The sequence below is a fragment of the Scomber scombrus genome, chromosome 3 (assembly GCF_963691925.1).
Source record: "Scomber scombrus chromosome 3, fScoSco1.1, whole genome shotgun sequence".
NCBI classification, from domain to species: domain Eukaryota; kingdom Metazoa; phylum Chordata; class Actinopteri; order Scombriformes; family Scombridae; genus Scomber; species Scomber scombrus.
This window is the reverse complement of record NC_084972.1, coordinates 1,790,527-1,816,962: the sequence shown is the minus strand read 5'-3', so window position 1 is coordinate 1,816,962 and position 26,436 is coordinate 1,790,527. Positions and strand designations below refer to the sequence as shown.

The following is a 26,436-nucleotide window of genomic DNA, read 5'->3' as shown; positions in this document are numbered from 1 at the left end:
TGCTTCTATTGTCGATTGACAAGCACTGAAGCCATTTTCAACATGCTTAAAAAAAACCCCACCTTACTGGGTTTATTTACTCTAGGCTCATTAATATGTGAATGACAATTAGATTTGAATCCCTGTTTTTATTTATTGAATGACATGCCAATAAATGCCTGGTTGTCATATAGATAATAAAAAATGCAGACATTGAATAATTATATCATATTTTGTCAAAACATTTATTCTCACTCTCTGGAAAAGTGAATCACCTCCTGGTTTTAAGATGTTTATAGACCACTTAACTCAATGTTTGCCTTTGGAGAGACTGACAGGAGAAATATGGTCATGGAGAGATTTTTGTAGAATTGTGAAGGCCTTTATTTTCTCATTTCAAGGAGTTATGATTATGATCTTGGTTTTGAACTTGGGCCTTTATTATTTGAAATGTTAATGAACTCTTAATGAACTCCTGATGATGTGTTGTCGCTGTTTTGTTTTTGTTTCATTCGTTGGTTTGTTTGCGTTTGCTTGTTATTATTGGTTAGTAGTTTTCTTGCAAGTGTTCTTTAGATTATTTATTTCTATTAATGTATTGTGCACCTGGTGTGTATGTATGAGGTGTGTGTGTATATATACATAAATAAAAAAAAAGGTTAAAAAATATACTTGTGAATGACAACTTGAAGCCAAAGCAGGCCGTTAAGGGATATTTTATTTAGTTTTGACCAACTTTAGACATAATAATTACTGCTTTACATTGTTAATTTCAGGTTGGACCTAAATCACCATATTATGTTACCCTAGACTGTACATTGCACATTAGCCAAAACTAGAACAGTAAGGACTGTTGGAAGCTGGAATGGATACTCTCCAGAGGATCGTGCTCACTATCAAACTGTCTGTTGGGGATAAAGATCCCAGCATGCCTAGAAAGACACATCCCTCCATTAATATCAGTTATGTGAAATATTGACATGTGCAAATTCAGCTTTAAAACCAGGATGCTACAGGTGTCAAGTGTTTTATGAAATGAATGAAAATGTGTAGAACCTTTGATTCTTTATGTCACACATTCATACATTGTAATATACATTCACAGGTTGTCAGACACATGTGAACCTTGTCTTATACATCCACAGAGCTGACTGTCAGCAGCTTCGTGTAACACATACCCGTCCTTTCTCCACCAAGTTGGTGATCATTACAATGATGCCTGTATTCTGCTCCCACACCATCCGCCAAAAATCCTCAAATGTGGACTTGAGAGGTCCCTGGGCTGCGATGTAAGCTTTAGGCTTATTATAACCCTAATGGATGAATGAAAGAGACAGAACATTAGTTTGGAAATATGTGGCATAAAAAAAGTCCACTAAACTACAATCCTTCCAATAGTTAATTATGTTACATAAAAGATATATCTCTGGATTCCTATATTGCAGTCAACATCTCTAAATTGATTCTTCCTATCATTTACACACACACACACACACACACACACACACACACACACACACACACACACACACACACACACACACACACACACACACACACACACACACAGTGGAAGCACTCACATCTACATAGTTGGCATTGATGTAGTCGGTGTGTTTGGAGTCCTTCCCAGCCAGCGGCCTCAGCTTCACCCTGCTGTGGTCATCTGAGGAGGAAACACAGAGTAGTAAAGCAGTGAGTGTGTTTGTGTGAATGGAAGCACCTTAACCCTAACCCCTACCCTAACACAGCGCTGTCCATGTAATGTTGTTAGCTTGATGCCATGCCAAGGCACCTGCTTCCAACTAGGAAGCACATTAACCTTTGCGGTTGAAACAATGATCAAACTGAGTTGTGTCGTCTTTTACAAACAGCTAACCAGCACGGCTCCTGCCCTCTGCTTCCAGCATGCACTCTAATAAACACAGGACTCAGCTACTTCCAGCCAGTAATCCACAGACAATGGCTGTATGAGACGTGAAACATTTATTAGAGACTGATGGAGTCTGGCAGCAAATGTGTGTGTGATTTGTGGGACGCTTTTGCTCTGTTAGTGCTGCTAAAGCATAAGGACAGTAATGTTGGTATTATAGAAAGATCTGGCCAGTGTGGGCCAAATGATCAGTGATAAACGGTATGATTATATATATGTGATTATATGATACCATGACATATTATCTCTGCTGTGCCTCTAGGGACAAACTTCAACTGACATATTTCTGAAAATCTAAAGAAGAAAATTCACACTCACCACTCTATTTTTTGGGTAATTACATACCAATTTAGAAGAATCAACAGCAATTTAAGTGATGACGAGATGACCGATTTGCTGTTGATATTTATGGTTCCCTGCAGAGGATCCCGACTGATTGTGTTAATACAGTTGTCTTTCCTCTACAACCACCCTTACACCATCATTTCCACCTGCTACACTAGGATCTGTCTGGTTACGATGATATTTGTTGAGTATATTTATACTCCAGAGAGAAAGAAACCTCAGAATTTTGGGATTAAATGACTTTTATTACCTTTATTTTTCTCTTCCAAAGCTTCTTTCCAAGCTGTCTTGGCTCATATAAACCTTCTTTACATGAAACTAACGTGGAAAGAAACTCCTAACGCCAAAGTAAAGACCAATCTGCTCCTTTTAAAAATCCAGGTGTTTTTCAGTAAAAATCATTCAAGATTCATTTTGTGTTTCAACTAATGCTATGTTACTTTAACCGGATTGTTACTGTGATTTCATTCAGTGTGTTTTATTGGTTTTGGTTTTATTCTTAAACACTGAAAAACAGTGTAAAAGCTTCCCATGAAGAGGTGTATACTAGAAATTATCCAAACATATACATCTACTCAATTAACTCAATTTTTAAAATCAATTACTCAAAATACACAGTACACAGTTAGCAATGGTTGTTACAAGAGTGTCCATCTGGATACAATCACTAAATTTGAAGCAGAATATAGTGGTCATTTATTATGTTGAGGGTAGACTAGTTGTGAAAAATCAGCAAGGGTAGAGTACCTGCTAGGATTTTAACTGCCACCAAACATAGAGACCATATTAATCCAATCTTAACACAGCTGCACTATAGACACCAGTTAGATTTAGAACTGATTTAAGGTTTCATTAACTACTTTTAAAGCGAGGCAAGGTCTAGACCCTGACCTGTTAACCCTTTAGGAGCTAGAATACAGCGTGTGATCTTCACAGTCCAGGCTAAAGACTAAAGGTGATTGTGCTTTCTTTATTAAGGCTGCTAGACTGTGGAATGACCTGCCTGAGTAGGTTAGGCTGGCTAAATCACTTTCATCTTTTAAATACCTTCTAAAAATACACTTCCATAGACAGGCCTTTATGTGAATGGCTTCTTATGCATTGCTGTTGGGGAGTCTATGAGGCATGTTTTTAATGATTTGTTTTGAATCATATGACCTTTTATTCCTTTAACTTTTTAAAAATTGTTATTTTCTAGTTTTCTTTTATTCAGCTCTGTGTAGTATTTAATTGTGCTGACTTTTTAATAATTGTCTCTTTAGGTTTTATTGTATACAAATCACTTCATGCTGAAAATATCAAAATAAGCAAATATTTGATATGTATCTTGTTTGAGAGATAATTGTTCACATTAGAGTGTGCCATGGAATGTGTACTCAAAGTGTGTATCTCAGGATATGTAGTGTGATATGTGTATTTCTGAGTGTGTAATCCTGGTTTGGTGTACTCACAGGCCACTATGTTGATGTATCTGTTCTTGTGCTTGTTGTCAGGATGGTTGGAGTGCTCTGATGTGATCTTCATATCTGCAGTGCAGCGCTGAACCTCCTGCAGAAGGACAAACATACAAACACACAAAATCTGAATGTAATGGCAGACTGCCATGCTGCATGCTCTGCAGAGGATCAACCACTTTGATTTAACGAACCAACATCACTTCATTGCCACTTTCGCACAGTGGGGTTGTAATACATATTGCAGTCTCTAAAGGGTCGATGTCTTAGATTTAGATTTAAAAAGCAAAGTTCAGTAGGTCTTCTGAGGGGAATGATATGATTCTGTTTTCATTTATTTCTGTCCAAATGTAGCCTACATACATACTTTTAATAAACCTTCAAAAAGGTATTTTGTACTTTTGGGTTGTCTGACATCCATCACACACTACTGTCATAACTTTAAAATGGTCCATTTCTCTTACACAAAAGCTGATCTCCCTGTTCTACCTGTTTATGCTGATTACAACTTCCTCAGCCTCTCTTTATCACTCTCTCTTTCTCTACAGCAAGTGTTCCTTTCTTCACAGCTTGTGGTTAAATAAGCTACATCGCTTCATTTATTTTCTTGACTTGAGGGTATAGTACAACATGTTGGAAAGAAACAGCTACAGTCAATTTAGACTGAAAATCAATTACAGAATTCACCCCGGAGATCCGTTCTTGTTTACTTCCTCTATTTTTTTCATAATTATTCTCCTATGTGGATACTGCCTCATGGCTGTTGCTTATAGTCCTAAAAATGACAGAGAGCAATTCTGGGCTTAGCAGCCTGTGAATATATGTCAGTGTTTAATGTTGAGTTCCTGCCAAGCAAACAGCTGTTGGCTGCTAGCTCAGCATGGCCAACAGGGAACGCAGACGCTGGATTTGGCTCTGACCCTTCGGTCTCATTTCCTCTGGGGCTTTACAGGCCCATCGTCTTGTTTTAGCACTATTAAACATGGATTCATCATTCTAGTTGGGAAAGGGATTTATTTTTGGCATAATGGGATTCACGTGACTATGTGTGAGTGGATCAGGTTGCAGGTATGATGGGAAGAGACAGGGTAGGACTGCAGATGATGTCACACAGACAGGTGATATGGTCAGCAGATGGTGCATGAACTGGTACATATATTCACTCATATGTGCAGACCTTTAAACTCATCCACGCACGCACGCACGCACGCACGCACGCACGCACGCACGCACGCACGCACGCACGCACGCACGCACGCACGCACGCACGCACGCACGCACGCACGCACGCACGCACGCACGCACGCACGCACGCACGCACGCACGCACGCACGCACGCACGCACGCACGCACGCACACACACACACACACACACACACACACACACACACACACACACACACACACACACACACACACACACACACACACACACACACACACACACACACACACACACACACACACACACACACACACACACACACACACACACTTCCAGTGTACCTCTGCTGTCACAGTGAAGTTATTGTGTATTGATAATCAGCATGGAACACTATAGTACATGCGCTGTCCTCTCAAGACAACATAGTGATGCAACCTAGCTTTATGACCCTGCTCCAAACAGGCTGGAATGCACATTTGACAGTGCGTTAAAATGGAATGAAAGTGAACACATGTACACAGACGGGTGTCAAATGAAAGGATAAAAACTGCATAGACCCTGTTTACATCACTAACATGTGATCTTTCCCCTGTTACTAAAGAGAGCGTCTCTATATTCTCCAGGAACATCAACCTCTATAGAAGCATCTTTCTAACTGCATCTACACTCACTTTATATCAAAGAAGGTACACCTCTTTAAAAAAAAACCTGAACAATATAACATTCATGAATGGAGGACGTATTGAGTGTAGAGTAATGATAGATGTTAAAGTATTTTCTTGGAGCATTTAATGTTACTTTTGATTATTTAGCTGGGTGGCAACAATGTCACACACAATGCAGATGGGACTAAATCATGATGATTGATGTCTTCATCCTCCCAGAGTCCCTCTATCAAAGCAGGAAAAATTGGGACAGCCGGGCTGGTGAGGATGAGGCAGGCGGATAATTTCATTTGAGAAGGAGCCCCCTTTTGCTAAAGCTCTTCCCAGTGTCCATCAAGCCTAAACCAGGGCAGTGGGAGGGGGAGGGGGATCCATTGTGCTATGTGGAGTGTGAAGGCCACTGTTTTTCCAATTAAGTAACTCATTCAAGGGGTCTAGCTCAGTCCACCCACTTTCTAGAAAGAGCATGAACTAGGAATGTGGAGAGATTGGAGGAGAAGCTGGAGACAGAGAAGAAGAAGAGAGAAAAGGAACAGAGCAACCCGCAATCGCAGAGAGTGCTTGGGCTGGTGTAATGAAGCGTGCGAGGTTTATAACTAAAGTAAATTGCCCATCGCTGAAACGTCCCTCTCGTTCTCTCTGAGATAACCATGATCATTCAGTGTGCAGCCTTTTTTGTCTTCATTATCTCTCACTATCTTTTAGTTCAATATTCATTCCGTGTGGGAGTATTTAGACAGTACAGCACCTATATTTATTCCACAACAAGGTTATATAGGCATAAATGATAACTAATATCTGAAAAATGACTAAGCAAAATCTTTTAGTGACGTGCTATATTCACATTTTCTGCATATATACTGATGTACTGTGAATTATATACTGGTTAGAGCTTTAGAAATACAGTGGGAATAAAGACAATAGCCACTTCTCATGTTCTAATGGATCCGTTTATTTGTGCCTGGCTCTCAGTGTCTGATGACAGATTTGGTCATGTGCATGTGCTATTTCCAAAATGTAATGAAAGGAGCACAAATGTAGTCTGTCTGTTATTGGCTGGTACCAGGTGACATCAAGTTGTAGACTAGAAGAAATGTCAGAGGCATACTACCTAATTATCACTCTGTTTTCAGACTAACATTTTACTGCTCACCTCAAAATCTTCAGAGAATCCATGTTGGTTATTTGAGTAGAGTTCTGACACGTGTTTGATGAACTGCTTGACTGGAATGGCTTCCATGTCATCTGCAGAGGAGAGAAGAGAGCGGTTAAATCAGCCTTAGATAAACAGTAGCATTTCTCTCAACGGCTCATACTGGACTGTTGCCAAATCTGACTATATATGTGTCGGAGACACATACACATGGTAACCTACCCATCATAAACAAAGGTAAAGCAGTGACTCATGATTGAGGCTGTGCCAGACCATTTACATTGTTTTGTCAGATCAATTCAAACCTTACATAAGAGTCTAAAGCATTAGTGTCCAACCCTGCTCCTGGAGAGCTACTACCCTGCATGTTTTAGGTACCTCCCCTCTCTAACACACCTGATTCTAATTATTATACTTGTTGTCAAGCCCGTTGACAAGCTGCTTGATAACAAGTTCATTAAGAGAATCAGGTGTTTTAGAGTTTAAATGAAAATACATTTCAATCATTATTGCTATGTTATATTTTCATGTCTTAGGTAAAATAGGACATGATATTGTGTGATAGGAGATGTTTAGTGGTGTAAAAGATAAAAAATACACTCTCTATGCTCTCTGAAACATGAATCAAGGTTTAATCACATTTATTGATCAGTCAGATCCACTATTGATGCTTTCTAAACACATCTGTGGTTCTACATTTGGTATAAATGCTTTTTATGAGGAGATTCTTAGACCGGGTCAAAGCTGACCCAGAACATACTGTGAGGGTGTAGAATATGAACAGTATGTAAGGGTAAAGGAATAATTTCTAAATCATTTAAATTGAAATATAATGATAGAAATCAGTAAATCATAATATCAGGCTGGGTGCAAATGCTGTAAATGTAAATGTTCTCATGATACTGTGTGGTGCTTTGACTACATTCATTCCCTTGAATGGTCTGTTCCAAGAGTAATGCAAGCTCAGTTAGGTTTCACTTCCACTGCTTAACTGCAGAGGACCAAGCTATTATAACATACAGGAAAGCTTGCCTAAAGTCGTTTTTTGTTGTTGCTTGTGGGAGCTTTAAGCTGGACGACACACACGGCCACGGTGCACGTTTCATCCTGCATACAAACAGTTGCAAAGCGGTAGTCGTTCTTTAAACGCTGACAGCATAAAGAGCTGAACTCCAGTCAGATGATTGGTGCCCGCTCAGTGAAAAGGATGCAAAGACATTACACAAGAGCTAAAACTCTCTCACAGCTCCTTTCAGTTTAGTCTTCATCAAATATTAACAAGAGCATATACTTGCTTTCTCTCTCACTTTGTGTCAGGCAAGATGCTCGTTTATGAATGCAAATATGTCAAAATTAGTTGTGTCAGTAAACAAAGCAGGCTGCTGAGTGCTGAGGAGAGAGGTCTGGAAAAGCCAATTAGCGACATGGAAAACTCATTTTTCCATTGCTTTTATATATTTGAAAGACATCACTAATAGATCTGTTTTAATGTCCTAGGCAATTAGACTATAGAAGAAAACAGCTGATTTTTTAAAAAAAAGTCAATTTGGTTTCCTAAATAAAAACCTTCAGTAAATGTAATAAGCTCAATAAAGTGTCTTATTTATGGCTCAATATTTCAACAACAGCAAAATATTTTCAGTCGGCTCTCTAACAGGGTTTGAACAGTTCATGACTGACGTGAAATTCATTTTGTTGGAGCACTCTTTTAGTTATTCTTGTGGCCACAAACAGACGTGTTCCCAAGCTGACAGCACGGATGTTTGCTGTGACAACAAGCTCGGTAACGCAGACAGAAAGATGTCCAAACTAATTTCCTTCAGAGCCTTTTCATCCGACTCGTTAAACACACTTTTCACTCTAGGTGAAATTTATTCTGAGCCGCTGGATGTGTCATTCATTGTAACTGGGAAGCTTACATTCAACAGAATAGACATACATTCTCATCTTGACAATTTTATTCAATTGGTTTTCACACAGCTCACAAGAGTCTATGGATGTGTATATCATTAAATCTTTTGTGAAAACAAATAATGGTAAAACTTTAAATTACTATTTTCACCCATGTTATGCTTTACAGAGGAATAAATACACCTCATGGTGATTTTTTTTAAATTAATGACTTCTGGGAGGCTTTTCTTGCATTTATTCAACAGGTCCAGTGAAGAGGTGACAGGAAATAAAGGGAGAGATGAGAGACATGGAACTAAGGTTTCAGGTTGGATTTGAACCAGAGACATGTGGTCAGCAACTTGAAATTCCCATGACAGACTGAATGAATAATAATATGGAGTATTGATCTGGTCATCCTCATAAAAAAGCACGTTAGTACTAATGTAGCAAATCTGTCCCTTTTTTTTGCCTGTGTGTGTGTGTGTGTGTGTGTGTGTGTGTGTGTGTGTGTGTGTGTGTGTGTGTGTGTGTGTGTGTGTGTGAGAGAGAGTGTGTGTGTGTTGAATGGTCAGATGTGTAGTAAGTGGCTGCTACCTGCAGGTTTTAAATCCAGCCCAAGGCCTTAAAGAGGATTATGGGATGTGTGAGGCTCTAGGTCTAAGCTGATTGAGACAATTAACATGACTAACATATGGTCATACACCACAACCCTGTCTGCATGCAGTGGGCACTGGTGTAACAGGCTGTGTCATGTGAGGCAGTATGGCTTATTTCCTGATCATTAGTCTTACCCTTATCAAAAAACAAACACACTTTACTACATTGATTTGGGTCTGTGCTCTTGCTGAGGGGAGGGACGCAGGCTCAATGGCAGACCCCTGTTTTGTCTGTGCTGGATTCTGCCATGCCTCACACACTGGCCCTGGTGTGAATGGAGGTCTTTGGACTCAGCCAAAACCCTGTCGTAAAGAGGCCCTACAAGCTTTCAATTGATTTGACGGGTTTGGATCGAAATCCTGGACCTAAGGACCAGAGCTGGACCTGCTAGAGAGCAGCTTCCAAGCCCTGTAGAGGTTTTAAATATGTTTTTGTGTTGCAGAGCCTCTCTCTCAACCTCTCTCTCAGCAGAATAGTTTAAAGTTTGAGCTGTAGTTAAAAGCCTTCTCTCTGCCTCACCCTTTTAGTTTGTTTTATTTGATATTCAAAGTGATACACAAACGCATTCAGATATCACTGACAGCACTAACATCTTGTTTAACTTTACTCACACAAACCAGGGCACTCAACTTAAGAGAGAAGTGAGTGGTGGTCATGTGCTCGGGTTGTAAGTCAATCAATGTTAGTTGAGACTGGGAGTCAGAGGAGAGTAATGGAAGTCCATGTAAAAAAGCTTGGTTCTAGTTATGTGTCATCTGGCTATATAGACAAAAACATGTCTTTTACCAGGTCTGTATGACAGGTTTTAGTGTTAAGGACAGTGGGAAATGTAATAATATGCCTTCAGCTCACAGACAGTTCCACCACTGATAACAGTGCTGGTGACAACAGGGTATCTGAGACTGTTTACACTGACCAGGCAGAGGACAATACTTCCTTAACAGATGTACAGCAGTAGAAGACTGACCTATTCCTTTGAGGGGAAAACCCAGAGTTCCAGTCAGTGGGTGGATCTCATGAATGTGTCATGCATCCATCCATTCATCATTGTGTTTGGTTTCATAGCTCCATAGTGAGGTGTATGCATCAGTGTAATTAGGGTCAAAATTGTATTGTATGAAAACTGCATTATATTCAACATCTAAAAGTGGAAACCTTTCTCTCTACTCCCATATTCAAGTAAATATGTTCCATCTACACACACAGATTTATATATGTGGCTTTGTGCACTCATGTATTTAACCCCAGTTTGTATTATACTTATCCAGGCTGTTTGGTTACTGGAAGCTGAGACCAGTAGGTTCAGTAAGGTCTCATGGTGACTTGTAACTTTGGCCCTGTACTGTAAGAATAGCCCTGACCCCCAACCTCACAGTGGATGACCACCTAACACTGTCCATAAAGACTGTATTGAGATAGATGAATGGAAGGGAAAAGGCAACCAATCAAAATAGGAAGGAGTATATCAGAATTCTATTTTTTTTAGTCAAATAAGGTTGCACAGCTCTGATATTTTATACCAGTGCTGTAGCTCAGGATTCAGTGCCTTTCCAAAGGGCTCATCAGTAGCAGATACAAAGAGAGAATATAGCAGTACACCAGGCCAGCACTTTTACATTGGTACCACAGATGTGAGAAATGCTGAGGGCGGATGTTACCTGGGATGGAGATGACAGGGATTGTCTCATTGGCCACCACCCTGGGAGAATTGCTGTCTTCCACATAGAAATGGGCTGTCTGGAAACAACGCCTGAGAGGGACATAGAAAAAGACAGATATTATATTTTAACATTGTTTCATTACATTTGAGTGAAGAGTTGCTCCCTGAGCATGGAATTGGGAAGTCTCCACTGAAGAGCAAAATATGACATAAAGGGTTTAAAAGGTTCACTAAATCTGAAGGCTGACAGAAATACAGCCTTGTAGTTTAATATGAAGGATACCTCCTCAGCAGCATATGTGATCTGTGAAATCCATGCTATTCACTTGTTTAGCAGTTCATTAAACAATGTCATATTTATCTTTTTTTTCATATTTTCCTAAATTTCTCTCCAATTTCCAACATCAGGACAATGAAATACTCATGACATGAGAGAGAGAGAGAGAAAGAGAGAAAGAGAGAGAGAGAGAGAGAGAGAGAGAGAGAGAGAGAGAGAGAGAGAGAGAGAGAGAGAGAGAGAGAGAGAGAGAGAGAGAGACCATGAAGAGAGAGAGACAGACAGAATACATAATTGATCATGGCAGTCAGCTATGGGAGGCCGTTTAGGGTGAAAACATTGAAATATGTGCACATACGCATTGAAAACGTGCACACACATTGAAAACGTGCACACACGCACATTGACAATGTGCACATATGCACTGAAAACGTGTACACACACACATTGACAATGTGCACACATTGAAATACTTGCACTACTACTATACTTCGCTTTATAATCTACAATATACAATGATTTATGCGTATTTTGACACCGTGGCAAAACCGGAAGTATCGGTCAAAGATGGCAGTAGGTTTCATGTGACATGTGCAATAAATATCTCTCTCCATAGGTTTAGGGATGTCGAACTAAATATTATTCCTAAATCTGTGAGCACGTGATTAATTGTGCATATGGTTGCCTAGGTCCACAATCTGTCACTACAAGGCACATCACCTGCTCATAAACCTTATTAATCATTCGCCCTTATTTTATTTTGAAAATTAGGACAGATGGCAGTGCCTTCCTGTTACATTGAAACAACTTCCGGGCGCACTGACAGTTTACACGCACACTCAGATACCCACACACACACACACACACAAGTAGCCTATATCCCGCAGTGTGAGAAGGTGGTAGGGTGTGGAAATTTTCAGTGCGTGTCTGCACATCATGTCAATGTATGAGCATTTCAATGTGTGCACATTGTCAATGTGCGTGTGTGCACGTTTTCAATGTGTGTGCACATTTTCAATGTGTGTGCACATTTTCAATGCGTATGTGCACATTGTCAATGTGTGTGTGCACGTTTTCAATGCGTATGTGCACATTGTCAATGCGTATGTGCATGTTTTCAATGTTTTCACCCTAAACGGCCTCCCATAGTCAGCAGCTAATAGTCCTCCTCCCCTTAAAGTACATACAGATGGCAGAGGTGGACTTTGAACTCCACACACACCCCACACACACACACTCCACACAAATACACACACTGTAGTCCTTTCAGCTTGTCAGAGCTGAGACTTCTCATGAACAATGTCACATTTACCTGCTGGTTTTCCAGCAAAGTCACTTTTCAATTTCAAAGCATTATGTACTATATAGCTGACACACACGTGTGCACGCACGCACACATGCACACGCACTCACACACAGACAGACAGAACGTGGATCATTCCAGGTGTGTTTGAAGTCACATATATAAGAAGCTGGCGTACAGGGAAGCGTTCAGGAGCAGACACATCAGTAGGTCTCCTGTCGTGTTTTTAGTCTGTGACGGTGACTTTGACTTTTCACAAGTGTGATGTTTTACATCAAACCACTTTGAAATACATATCTGCATAAGGCATTTAGAGACAAGTTGGAGATAAAATACAGCAGGAAGAAGCAGAAAAGGTGTCACTGTCTCCTCTTTTAAAAAACACTCAAACACAACAAACACAAAAATAAATTCACAGACAGTGAAAGAGGCAGATTAGCAATTTTTCTATCCAACTATCAGGCAGCTTTAAGAAGGAAGAATAAGTTTGCATACAGTGACAAATATAGAATAGACTTTAACTTTTTGTTGCCAACCAAAGTGAACAAGCTGTCTGTTGAAAACTGTTGAGTACAAACATGAATAGTGAGCAGAGAGGAGAACCTGATATTTCATTTACAACTGACAAAATAAGATGTTTCCAAAGTCGTTTAAATTATTCAGTGTACTGTACTTCAGGAAGTTTGTTTTATTCTGAAAGCCTTCCTGTAGATTTATTTGGCTGACAAGAAGCTGTACTGTATGCATCATTGCAATAATAGTTTGTGTCCCACATCTGTATAGGTTGAGCCATCTTCCCAAAATGTGGTGTCAACATCATTAATATGACTAATGTTCAGTTGGTACATTCAAAGCCTGAATGGAAATTTAAGAAATGTTTTTATGTGTGTGTATGTATGTATGTATGTATGTATGTATGTATGTATGTATGTATGTATGTATGTATGTATGTATGTATGTATGTATGTATGTATGTATGTATGTATGTATGTATGTATGTATGTATGTATGTATGTATGTATCAGATGCTGTTTGCACTTTCCTAACATGTAACCTCTTGTGTGAATAATGTCTGTCAGGAACAAAGCTAGAAATAGTGTCATGCTGATACTGCAAAGACCTCTGTTACCATCCTGTCTCTCACCTACAGTCACTGCTGCTTTCTTTTATCTATGACTCCAAATCTTTCCCCTCACATTGACCAAGCACATTAGAGAAACATTAAATAGAAAAGATCATGAAACGCTCATACAGGTGTGAATCTTTTTTTGTCAGTAGTCATATGGAAATGCCAAAATATTCTATATTATCTTTTACGTATGAGAACTTGTTTGTCATGTTGTACTACTGATAGGGGCACCAGATCAGAAACTGTAATATGTGTCATTTCAGGAAGCAACAACTAATCTCCTGTTTTGCTGTTAAGTATAAGGACCTGTTGGATAATGGACACGGCGAAACATTGATAAAATGTTCCAATTTCCCATGAATACAGAAGCATACTGGTCTAGTCTTTTACATTTTCATGTAACAGCAGTTCATAGAGAAAGATTGATTAAAAAAAAAAAAAACTTGATTAGTACTGAGTACATTAGAAAACCTACACTTTATTCCTACTGGAAAGTGTTTACATGAAAGGCTGGCACATGGCTTGTGTTACACTCCACCACTAAATAAAACTAAATGACTGTGTGTGTGGACTAGTACTTAGTGTGCTTGTTTCCCAATCTACTACAACAACTTCCAGTCAAAACAGCAGTTACTCAACACCCCCTGAACCAACGAGAGTGTGTGTGCGTGTGTGAATTTGTGTGTGTATGTGTGTGTGTGCATGTGTGTGTGCGTGCGTGTGTGTGTGTGTGTGTGTGTGTGTGTGTGTGTGTGTGTGTGTGTGTGTGTGTGTGTGTGTATGTGTGCGTGTCCAGACCCTCCTACCTGTATTTGATACAGAGCAGAGAGCAAAGAGCGTTCATCCTGGTGAACAAGCAGAGGAGAGAGGGCAGACAAGCGGCCGCATGCTGCTGCTGACATGAATTGAGACTGACTGCACAGAGACAGAGGGACAGAAGGAGGGAAGACGGAGGAAGGGAGGGAGGGAGGGAGGGAGGGAGGGAGGGAGGGAGGGTTGTCCTAACAAGGCATGGAGGGGGTTGTTCCCTCTCTGTGACACCAACACAGCCACACTCACACCCACAAGTCCATCCCAAGCCACTTCCTGGTGAGATACAGCTGGTGTCATGATGGATTCAAGTCACACGGGACAAACTAACTTGACACACTCATGCTGTGGTTCAAAGAAATTATTAACAACATGCAACAGTTCAGCTTCTCTGTCCATTTTGCTGTTTAAACACTTGTGGCACATTTAGTCAAAATCAGTGCCAACATAATACTGAATTATGGTTCAAATACTTTTTTTTTGACCCCCTACTTTACTGAGCGTACGAATCTACTGCCAAACTGATAATATAAAGAGACAATAGTCTATCCACATGATTTCTCTGTCTCCTAACACTTGATGAAACACATTTTTTGTCACAGAAAATAAAAATCTTGAGGCATTCTGAGGCAGAGCAAGAAGAAATGCCACATTGAAGCATTTATATAGGGTGTGTATCGGTGACTAAACAGTTCAGATGCACAACACATAGTCTCAACATCCCCGGTTCAATTCCAGCCAGATACCTTGTTGCTCATCTTCTGTCTCTGGCAACGGTTCAATAAAGAAACAAACTGCCCTCCCAAAAACATAAAAAGTCATTATTTAGCTGGGAATCATGATTTAAAATGTTGACTAAACAACTTTTTGAATTGCTTGTTCCCAACATTTTCTTTTCTGTGACTGTTTGCTGGACTGCTGTGATACTGATTGATTGCTTGGCCTCTGCAATCTTAAAATACTTTACGGGGTAAAAATTGGTTCCCTAATGCAACTTGGCATAAGCAGGATGTCATAAAAGCAAAGTCATTCACACCTACCAAGCTAATAACCTATAAGAAGTTTTTTAAAAAGTCAGAATGATCAGATAAACTGTTCATTCTTTCTAAATGCACAAATAACAACAAGTGCAGAATGACTTGAAAACATAACATAAAGTTCCAAGTTCAGCTGAGGTCAAATGTTCTTTTTAACAGTATTTACAAAGAAAACTGAGTCAAACTGTTTTTACTGGTATGATACTCATGTTTACTTCACTCCCATGGGACCTGAACGCAGCAGAGCAATAGTTTGGGTAATGTGGGCGGCACTGAAGGGTGCTGAAGAGCCAATAGGACTGCAGTGAGGGTGGAGTCGGTGTGGGACAGGGGTTATGACCTGAGCTTTGCTCCACAATAGGATTAAATACCCAAACCCCCCCCCCACCCCCCCGCAGACATGCATGTGTGTGCATGTGTGCGTGTGTGTGTGTGTGTGTGTGTTTGTGATTTCTTTAATTCACAAAAGTAGATATACAAATATTCAGGTAAAAAATATCAGCACATATGAATCAAATTTAAATGGTACAAATATATATGAAGGACACAATATTAAGAGACAATTACATAAAACAAATAATCAGGAGTTCAAATATACACAAATATAAATAAATACAATTTCTGTTTGTGAATGAAAACAATGCAGTTATAATAAGATATTCTAGAGTTTATGTTTACAAAGACAAGAAATACCAATGTCTGTAAACTTAGCAATAATATCATGGCATATTTGATGCAACATTTTGAAATGTACGTTCTTAGCCTTGTTTGAAATACAGTATTTATAAAGTTAAGAGCAAAGACCTTCTCCACATTCTGTTCTCAGTTTGAGACCAAAAGAGAAACTTGGCTCCAGGTATAGTTTTATTCTTTTATTGAAAAGTCTGGCAAATATGCTTATTGTTACATTTTATATCTGTTACCTTAATTCCATCCAACATCAGTGAAGGCTGTGTTATATTATTCTCACCATAACTTCAGTGGCTTTTCAGAAATTAAATTAATTCATTTGGAATAGCTCGAGTTAAAGAGTTCAATTCTCTGAATTTGGAATTGGGGAACTGCGTAAAGACATAAAACATTCATAGGACAGCATATTAACAATTTCATTTAAAATAGTATTATTCATATTTCTTTGGAACATGTAGGTTCAGATATATTTGAATAGTATGTCACATTCATTCCAGAGAAAAGTTTTGTGGACAAAAGACAGCTTCCAATGAAGTTTTGACAGTTTGATTGATCTATTCAGCAAAAAAAGAAGAAAAGAAAAACCTTCAATTGAGTTGAAAAAAATATTTGAGGTGAAATGTTTTATATTATCTACCAAAAAATGAACTTCCTTCAAAATGTATATCAATTACAATATTAATGACTAAAATATATAAAATATGGCAGCCCTGCCTGATCCCTCTATCATTTGGAATCTTTTACAGGTATTAAAATTAATTACACCCAAGCTATGAATATCTTTGTTAGACATACTGACAATGTCAACAAAGGGGACTGTAAAAGAAATGTGTGCACAGTTGTGTCAAAGACCTTATAAAAGTCCAAAAACTAAATAAGTGCCTTAGAAATAACTGCAGCTGTATAATCCAACAAATGTAAGATGAGTCTTATAAGACTCGTTACAACTAATACATTACTTTTTCATAAATCCTGTTTGAGTTTCAGTTAGAATAACATCTATCCCTTTCTCCCTCTCTGTCTGTGTGTGTGTATGTGTGTGTGTGTGTGTGTGTGTGTGTGTGTGTGTGTTATGCAACATGCAGACTGGATGTGATGATATATGTGAAGTCCACAGATTCTATTCATTTTTTATGAAGCTCAGGAGATGCAGCTGTGCATGATGGATACAGAGCAGGGAGTTGACAGACTGTTGGCTGTATCTGTATTTGCATAAACATGACTCAACCTCAACTTCAAACATGAATCTGTTACTGCACTGTCTATTTCTCGCCTCAGATGTTTTCAGAAACATATTTTAAAGTACTGTTTAGCTTTCATGTGAGAAAGTTTTTCACCACTACTACTTTTTCTTGCCTGAAAACAGTCGAGCCAAAAACAATCACCGCCCAACTTACAGTACCTCTATCCAATCAACTGTATAGTGTTTCCATGGTAAACTACGCTATTTCTTTGGAGAGAAAAAAAGTGCTCCATCATGATCATAGCTGAAACTGCACCACCCACCAGCCGGAGCATTTAGTGCTCCAGTGCATCCAGATGTGTCCTCACCGGAGGCAGTTTATGTGCTGCATCAGGGTGTCAGTGCCTACCAGTGTTTTCAATAAGAACTTCAAAAGCAAAACTGGACTTTGGTCAGACTCAACTGATATCATGTAATGTGATACTTGCAAGAAACCAAAGCAAATTATCAGAGCTCATTATCAGACACCACGTTTAATACCATGACTCTTATCAGTATTGATTACTTCACCATCTTAAGTTAAGTCAAGTTAATATGGCCTGAGCCTTCCTTAGGACCTGCCTACAGCAGAGGTCTGAGAGCTGCAGCTGACTCGCCCCAATGACCAATAACAAGCCAGTCAAACCTATTCTTATTGGCCAGATTCAGGTTCCCAAACCAGAAAACCAGTCAGTACCATTTGCCTCACGCAGTGCAACACATCTCCTTCGCATAGAGTTGATCAGGTTGTTGATTGTGGCCTGTGGAATGTTGGTCCACTCCTCTTCAATGGCTGTGCAAAGTTGCTGGATATTGGCAGGAACCTTTGTTCAGTGTATATATATAGACCTCTGCAAGCAAATATTGTTGAATAGTAATAAAGGCTAAAAAGTTTAAAAACAGGAGCCTAGTGTGAGTCAATGGACCCTCCAGGTGTCAGGGTGGCATCCTCTACTCCTGTGTTGGGATTATAAATGAACTGTAAAGAGTCAAGTGAGCTCTGGACCTGTTGCAGATCAGCCTGTTTTATAATCTTGCCATTTGTCTCACTGCCATTTGTATCTTTGGTTGTTCAAGAGACGTAAAGAGAAGTACCTGAGTCCTGAGCACTTTGCCACAACTTTAATCAGGACACAACTCTTTTTGCAACCAGTGTGCCTGAGCAGCTTTACAACAGTATCAACATCATTGTTAACTACTTGACAAGACTTAGTCTTGTTCTTCAATCCATCTGTTCTTTGAAATCATGTTTTTTAATCCATATATAGATCTCATTTAAACTGTCAGCCAGTTGTATATTAGAGTTAAAGCCATCATGACTGACTCCCTTACTCCTCTTATCTGTTGCTTGACTCATCTGTATCAGATACTGATGTTGTGTAAATGGCTACAGTCAAACCTTTTTGAGCTACTGATATTGATACCAGAAAGCTGCTGAAGTACAGTAAAGGGCTCTTACTTTGAGAGGTTATATCTGAAAGAGCTCATAGAACCTTATGAACCTACTACAACTCTTCGCTCCCAGCATGCAGGCCTACTTGTGGTACCTAGTATCTCTAAAAGTAGAATGGGAGGCAGAGCCTTCAGTTATCAGGTTCCTCTCCTGTAGAACCATCTTCCAGATTCGGTCCGGGGAACTCCCATGGTGTTCCTCTCTCCTCCTCCTCTCTCTCTCTCTCTCTCCATCCATCTATATCCATTAACATTCATGTACTATTAATGCATTCACTAACTTAAACTTCTTCCCTGGAGTTCTCTGTGCTTTCTCGTCTCACAGGTAATCTGGGGATGTTGGGATGACCGATTCCTGTCCTGGACCTACTACTTTCAATGTGCTTCTCCTCTCTCCCTCTTTTCTTTCTCTCCCTTTTCCTTTCTCTCTCCCTCTCTCTCTCCCTCTCCCTATCAAACTCAACCGGTCGAGGCAGAAGTTCTCCCACTTAGAGCCTGGTTCTGTCTGAGGTTTCTTCCTGTTAAAAGGGAGTTTTTTCTTGCCACTGTCACCAAGTGCTGCTCGTGTAGGAATGTTGGGTCTCTTTAAATTAAATCAGAGAGTACGGCCTAGACCTGCTCTATGTGTAAAGTACTTTGAGATGACTTATGTTGTGATTTGGCGCTATACAAATAAAGATTGATTGATTGATTGATTGATTGATTGATAATATTTGGCCAGTAACTGACTCACTTAATCACTGTAAGAATAATTCAGTGTGTGCATGTCAATAAAATGTGCCAGCACCAACTTCCAACCTCGAAGTCTGTCAAAAAAATATGGAAGCAAATCTAAGAGAGAGTCATTTCAAGGGAAATTTGAAGGCCAGTGTTTTTACACTGTTTATCGTTGTAATAATTAATCATAATAATAAAATGTAGTCATATTGGAGAATTGACCTGTACAACATATCCGTAGATGCTGATTTGTAAATTATAATATGTAAAATGGTCAAAATGAATGAATATTAGAGGCAGCTACTGTGGCCTCTGACACTACATGTTTGGTGTGGTTGGGTCTGTTAGACATTCAGTCTACTACTTGGACTAAAACAAGTCTAATCCAGTGGGACAAGCCGAATCTAGGTAAGCCCACCATCAGCTTCCAGGAGAAATGTATGTCTGATCCCACATCTGAAGATGAAGGCATGTTCCCATCCAGATGCAACTTGAATTTAAGTAAATTTACAAAAGTCACCAAATGAAAGGTGTTATGTAAATATCTCTAACCTGAAAGGCAATACCTTTAATAAAAAACTGGTCTGTGAGACCTTCATATCTAGTCTGGGTTTTGTTTCTGCCTTAAATAGAAATTATTGTATTGAAAAGATACATTTAGCTCATTCTATGGTGTGATTTGAATAATAGCCCATTAGTTGTACTTAATATTATCTTGAAAATGTGTTTTTCCTATAATGAGCCACCCTGGAGGTTTCAGGTAATGCTCTTTGTATTTTTTATTTCACTGAGCTTTAATTCACACAACAAACAACACAGATTTAGCATCCCCTGATACCATCACTCATTGGACAAATCCCCTTAACAGCTCTGGGTGACTTCCATGCCATGAAGCTGTACAATAAGTGTTTACAGTGCTGGAAAAATCTGCTTATTTAGAGGAAGTCACTGATTCATGCATCAGTGTAGATCCCCACTGAAAAATAATGTTGCATTCTCACTGAAAAGCTGGTAGACTGCTGGAAGATGCTATTAATCACAGTTCACAAATTATGAACTCAGGGTTTGGTGATGCCATCAGTATTTTAAAAATATCACCACTGAGCTCATGCTTCAAAACATGATGGCCTACTGTGTGCACCATTCAACTGTGAAGAAAACTGTAGTTAAATTGTGGATTGAATATGTAATTGTCTTCTTTTTATAGTTATCTTGCTGTACATGATTATCCTATTCATATAGCAACTGCTTTGTACTGTAATACACTGCTCTAAGATCTACTAGCTCTGCCTTGTCCTTCTGTTGAACCCATGCTAAAAACCTCCCTGTGACTAATTATATTGATGAATTGTCCCTCTCTCTTACAACATTCATGTATCGCCTATACATTTTGTGTGAAACAGTTGGTGGTGAAATCCTCTGCATTATAGTATGACTTTCCTCTGCTGCAGCCTGATAAACACAACTCTTGTGATCTCATCTCTTCTGATTTACTTTTCTACATCATCACTATTCATGTCTTAACACTGCCTCATTACAAATGTATGATGTGATGATAATGAACATTGTTCAAATGCACAGACCCTTATTTTAAATCTGAGTAAAGATGCCAAACCTGTCAGGTTGACTTTAAGGAAAACGTTTTAATATTTCACACCAGTCAAGTGTAAGAACAAGTGGATGCAAAACTATTCACAACAAAACAAGAGGTTAATGCATGTTAAGATAATTCCTCTGTATTTTGCATAGTCAGTGCAAACAAACTTGTGTCTCTGTGACCAGCCATGTGACACAGAGACACCAATGAGATGGGAACCCTTAAGAGGGGGGTTTCCTAGTACTGGTTGTTGCTGCATGGTACCGCAATTAAGTCATTTTCAGACAGTGTGATTCAGCCCTTTCCAGGCACTTTGTTCACTAATGTGTCAGGCCTCGCAAATCTGCGAGAAAAATGGTGATTCTGGGCTAAGATAACAAGTATCTCCTTATAGCTAAACCAAACTAAAAAGTACAATTTGATCAGTTCTTCCACGGCAGGCATAATGCACAACACGCCACGTATCCCCAGTGTTTCAAATTGAGGCTCTGTGACTGCTTGGCTGAATAAAAGTCATAGTTTTTACTCAAAATATTACCCCCTCTCCTCCAGGTCAGTATTTAATTTTTTTTAAAAAAATATATGGCCCTAATACGACATCATATATTACAGATGCTAGCTAGGAAAGACCTTGGTTTTTATAATACTGGGGTCCATGAATCGTTCCCACCTCAGCCAAGCTTGGCAATGATGTATTTTCCCCTTTGTAATCTTCAACCATAACTAATGCAGAATCAGATATGCAACCCTCCAGTCACCATCCACCTTTCCCACCTTCAGACTGCCACCAGTGTGAAAGTAGTTCCTGGGTGTAGGTGTTATTGTACCCACCTCCAGTAGACGAGCACAGCCAGCAGCACGACAAGGCAGAGGAAGGTCAGAGCTGAGACCACCACCAAAGGTACCAACCACTCCACACGGCCCAGCCCCGCCCCAGACCCAGGCCTCGCCTTGTGGGTCAGGTTGGTCACTGCACTGGGACGATCTGGAAGAAAAGGATGAAGAAATAATGAGGGACAGAAATGCACATCCAGAGATCAGGGAGACAGACCGGATGAGGATATAATTGAGAAAAGGTCATGATAAAGACATAGTGGGGGGGGGGGGGGGGGGGGGGGGGGAGCGAGCAGGAATGACTGGTATAGTCTTCATAATTAGCATCTTCATCTTAAATCATACCTGATCAATGGTTCAGGCTGTCTCACATCTGTCTTTATATAAAAAGGCAAACGTATGAAAGCTTTTGCCTGTTATCTCTCATGGTAGAATCAATTTCACTGAAAAGTCAGGAAATCAAAGTCAAAAGGAGTTTTTTTTATGTGGAAATATAGCCATATTATCAGTCTGGATCAAGAAGAGCATCCCGTCCCCCTTAACTGAGATCCAGTGAATTCATTCTGTGATCATTCCTAAATTAAATTGTGCTGATGGACAGTGATGATAATTTCTGTCTCCTCCGACTGAGACATGGTTCTAACATGTGCGTGTGCAATCTTCACAGAAGATGTGTTATACACCACAAAACCCACAGTGCTTCTTTCTGATTCTTGCCTTTGTGCCATGAGCTGTCAAAGACTCTGTTATATAAGACCTTATTAATTATTAGATCAAACTGAAACAAGCCATAGTTGATTAGTAAAACAAAGAGCAGTTGTATACACTGCTAAATAGAGCATTGCTCATAAGGTACAATGAAATGTCAGCATGTGAACATAGCACTAATCATGTCCCATAGGAGATCTTCGTTAAAGGAATAGTCTTACATTTTAGAAAATGTTTTCTTGACAGCTATATAGTTGTTAGGAGATGATCTTTTTTCATATTTGATACAAGACTAGCAGTTTTCCTTTGCTTCAAAACACCAAGTTTGAAGGAATGTTCCAATTAGCCTCATGATTAGATGGCATGGCCTGAATGTGGTTCTAACCAATCAGTAGTTTCTTATTCAGAGACATGAAGAAATATATTGATTTAAGAGTTGTTATTTATGTTTTGTCTCTTACTGTACCATTTTAATGACCATTTTTCCCTAACTGTTTTTCTTGGATACAGCTGGGTAGCTCACAAGCCATGTTTGAGGAAGACATTTACTCATTTACTCTTTATCCCACTTACAACTGGTGTCTGTGAGCAGGGAAAAAGACCTAACTGAATCACTAAACCAATCATGGAACCACACTGTAAAACTGAATAAATGTAATTTACTGAAAAATGTCAGGAATCTGCTGCTTCACACTGTCCTACAGTATAATGGTCAATGGAGAAAGAGCTACTCACAGCTTGGAAGAAAGAAACCAAACTGTTGATAATGGTGAACAGCTCAAAAAAAGCAAATTAAAGAGAAAGTTTGGAAACATATTTTTATTATCAAGTAATCTGCCAATTATTTCCTCATAGTCTTGTTGCATTTTCTACTCGTGGGTCAGTAGCAAATAAGGGTTGACAAGATAAGCAATTCAAAAATATGTCAAAAATAGTTTTAAAAGCAGCATCAGGTTTGTTAAAATGTACATTTAGTATTTTTGTTGGTTTTATATCATTTGAAATGACATTTGCACCATTTTTTACCAAAAGTAAGACTGAATGCTCCTGAAAATGTCAAATGGTGTAACCACAAAAGAATGATAAATATTACATATTTTATCCGGCTACAGTGTATTTAAGTGGACTAATACTAATAATGACTTCATTTAAAAAATGTAAATGTTTCCTGATCTCCATGATTCCCCAGAGTCAATGTAATATTTAGAACAATTGTATTCCATTACCTTTATTTAATATAAAAGTTATAATGTAAGATCATGCCAAACTAGTTGATATGGTGTTTTATTGAGAATTTACTGTTTTTAAGCAAGTTGAATTATTTGGTACAAAGTTTTTATGGTTACACCACTTAGACATGTTTGCCATAATCCTCTAGTATATTCTCTCAAAATGGATTAAAAGCAGAAATGTGATGCTGAGTCCACAAACAAAGAATGTGTGTGCTTATTTTCACATTTTGACCACTTTAAATTTGACTAAACCACATGGACACAAAAAACCTCATTGACCCTCATTTTGTTCAGTACACAGCTTATACTTTATTAGAAGTTTTGTATAGTGGTGAACTGGGGCACAAGCTAAGCTAGGCTACACACATTCTGAACCCATTGCATTTCTGTATGGAATGCACAGATATGAAACTGATCAATATCTCATGCAGGGTGAGACAAAAAACAAGCTTATTTCCCGAAAATGTTTTCCCTTTAACTTCATCTCACTGAAAAACGGAGGCTGCTGTAACGAACAGAAAAGGAAGCAGTAAATACATCTAAATGAACACAGATCACATCAGACTGCAGGGTCAGTTCCCAGCTGATGTCCTGCCTGCAGTGAGCTCTGCACGCTCTGCACGCTGCTTGATGGAGTGCAGCCAGATAACTGCATCAAAAAACAACACACAGCTCTGGATAATTTGAGGCATTTGTTCAATTCATGTCCCCTTAATCACCACCATCACAACCACCACCACCACCTACCCAGTTCAGCTGCTGCAGCCGTGACGTTGCTGGAGCTGACGCCGGCCCCCATGGCCTTCAAATCTGAAGCTTTTGCCTGGAGCCGAATGCTACATCAGGCCCGGGCCCCTGCACTGCACCACAGCTGGCTCTCATCGCCACTAACTCTGCATCTCCCTCTCTTTCACACACACAGACACGCACAGGCCGCCTGCCTCTGTTCCCTTCTATTTTCCTTCTGCTTTTCTCTTACGATTACGGCGGTCTGCCAAAAATAAATAAATAAATAAAGCTCTGCCAGCAGCACGCAATCACACACACACACACACACACACACCGCAAACCCACACACACACACCGTCATTCAGTAATGTGCAGTGAGATATATACAGGCACTAACACTCCCAACACACACCATACACACACATGTAACTATAAATGGAGCAGAGGCTTTTTTTTTTTCCTCTTCCCTGCAGCAGAATCTAGCCTCCAAGCCTCATCTCCTCTCGCCATGTCTGAAAGTAGGCCAGCACTCAGATCAGAGCAAGAAGACAGGGAGAGAGGCAGAGAGGATGAGGGGGTGGCAGTGGAGGGAAAGAGAGAGAGAGACAGGGGGGAGAGGAGGAGGGAGTGGGCAGAAGACAAGAGGAGATGGACAATAAGAGGATATGGATAGAGTGAAAAAAACAAAAAAAGTAAGGAGAAAAAAGATGCAAGTTGGATGAGTGGAGAGAGGAAAGCATGCTCGAGCAGGAGAGAAAGGAGGGCGAGAGTGGGAAAGATTGGAGGAGGACAATTCAGGTGGAGGTTTTTTTGTTCCTGATTCTACGACTGTAAGTCTGACATCCCAGCTGAGCTCCACAGGCTCCACTATCAGAGTTTTACTGGTTGGCCCTGATACAACTGCATGTCTTTTTCAAGACTTTCCAGAACTTTCCATTACTTACAACCTTCAGTATTAGGAAAACTATTCCTATTCTTTACTGATGTAAAATAGTATTGCAAGTAGAGGTCAACAGATCAGAATGTCCCCTGTTTCTGGTCAAAGCAGAACTCATTTGGACTTCTATTGAATAGTCTGGTCAAGTAATGCATATGAATATCATCCTTCATAAACTGATGATATGTTTTCTTATGTCAAATCTAAATTAATTTATGACCACATCTGTCAGATAAATGTAGAGGGATAAATAGTCCAATATTTATCTCAGAAATGTGAAAAGTAAGTACCACAAAACTACTCAACAGCACTAACTGTAGTGAGTTATGTTGCCACTGGTAACAATATACCTAAACCACAAATATAGAAATAGAGGAAAGAGATCCTGAGAACCTTCTGTTATGTTTTTTAACCCCTGTTGTCTTCCCGTTGATCGTGCAACTTTTGACTGTTTATAAAGCATGAGGTATACATTACACCCAATTCTGTGTTAGAACTTTTTAGCCAACTTCATTCTATCTCATTACCACAGGTTTTACACATGATTTTGGAAATTATTAAAATTTCATTTTAACCCCATTTTTAATTTAATGTCTGTTGTCCTCCTGGGTCAAAATGAACCCGAGGACAACAGCAGGGTCAAACATAGAGTCGTTTTCAGTGCATGTGGTTAAAATAATAATAATTGACATTTTGGGAGCATTCACTTTCATTCTTACCAAATAAATGATTTATTCATTTAAATCAAACCGTGTCTTCATTTAAACTATCTGCTCATCTAACTGATACATATTGCTAATGTTAGTCCTGTTGCAGTCTGTTGTAAAGTTGCATCTGGCAGATTCAAACTGCTAAAGA

The 26,436-nt window shown here is 39.4% G+C and overlaps 1 protein-coding gene across 1 annotated transcript in view; it reads right to left on the bottom strand.

Annotated features, from left to right (window-relative positions):
• Positions 1 to 26,436, bottom strand: part of ptprga (protein tyrosine phosphatase receptor type Ga) — a 472,388-nt gene that overhangs the window by 20,144 nt on the left and 425,808 nt on the right. The window contains exons 13-19 of the mRNA XM_062416078.1: positions 21,970 to 22,123; positions 14,420 to 14,458; positions 10,903 to 10,994; positions 6,695 to 6,786; positions 3,709 to 3,805; positions 1,563 to 1,645; positions 1,158 to 1,292 (exon numbers count right to left, since the gene is read on the bottom strand). Of these exons, the coding sequence (XP_062272062.1) occupies positions 1,158 to 1,292; positions 1,563 to 1,645; positions 3,709 to 3,805; positions 6,695 to 6,786; positions 10,903 to 10,994; positions 14,420 to 14,458; positions 21,970 to 22,123 (692 nt within the window). The remainder of the gene's footprint in view (positions 1 to 1,157; positions 1,293 to 1,562; positions 1,646 to 3,708; positions 3,806 to 6,694; positions 6,787 to 10,902; positions 10,995 to 14,419; positions 14,459 to 21,969; positions 22,124 to 26,436) is intronic.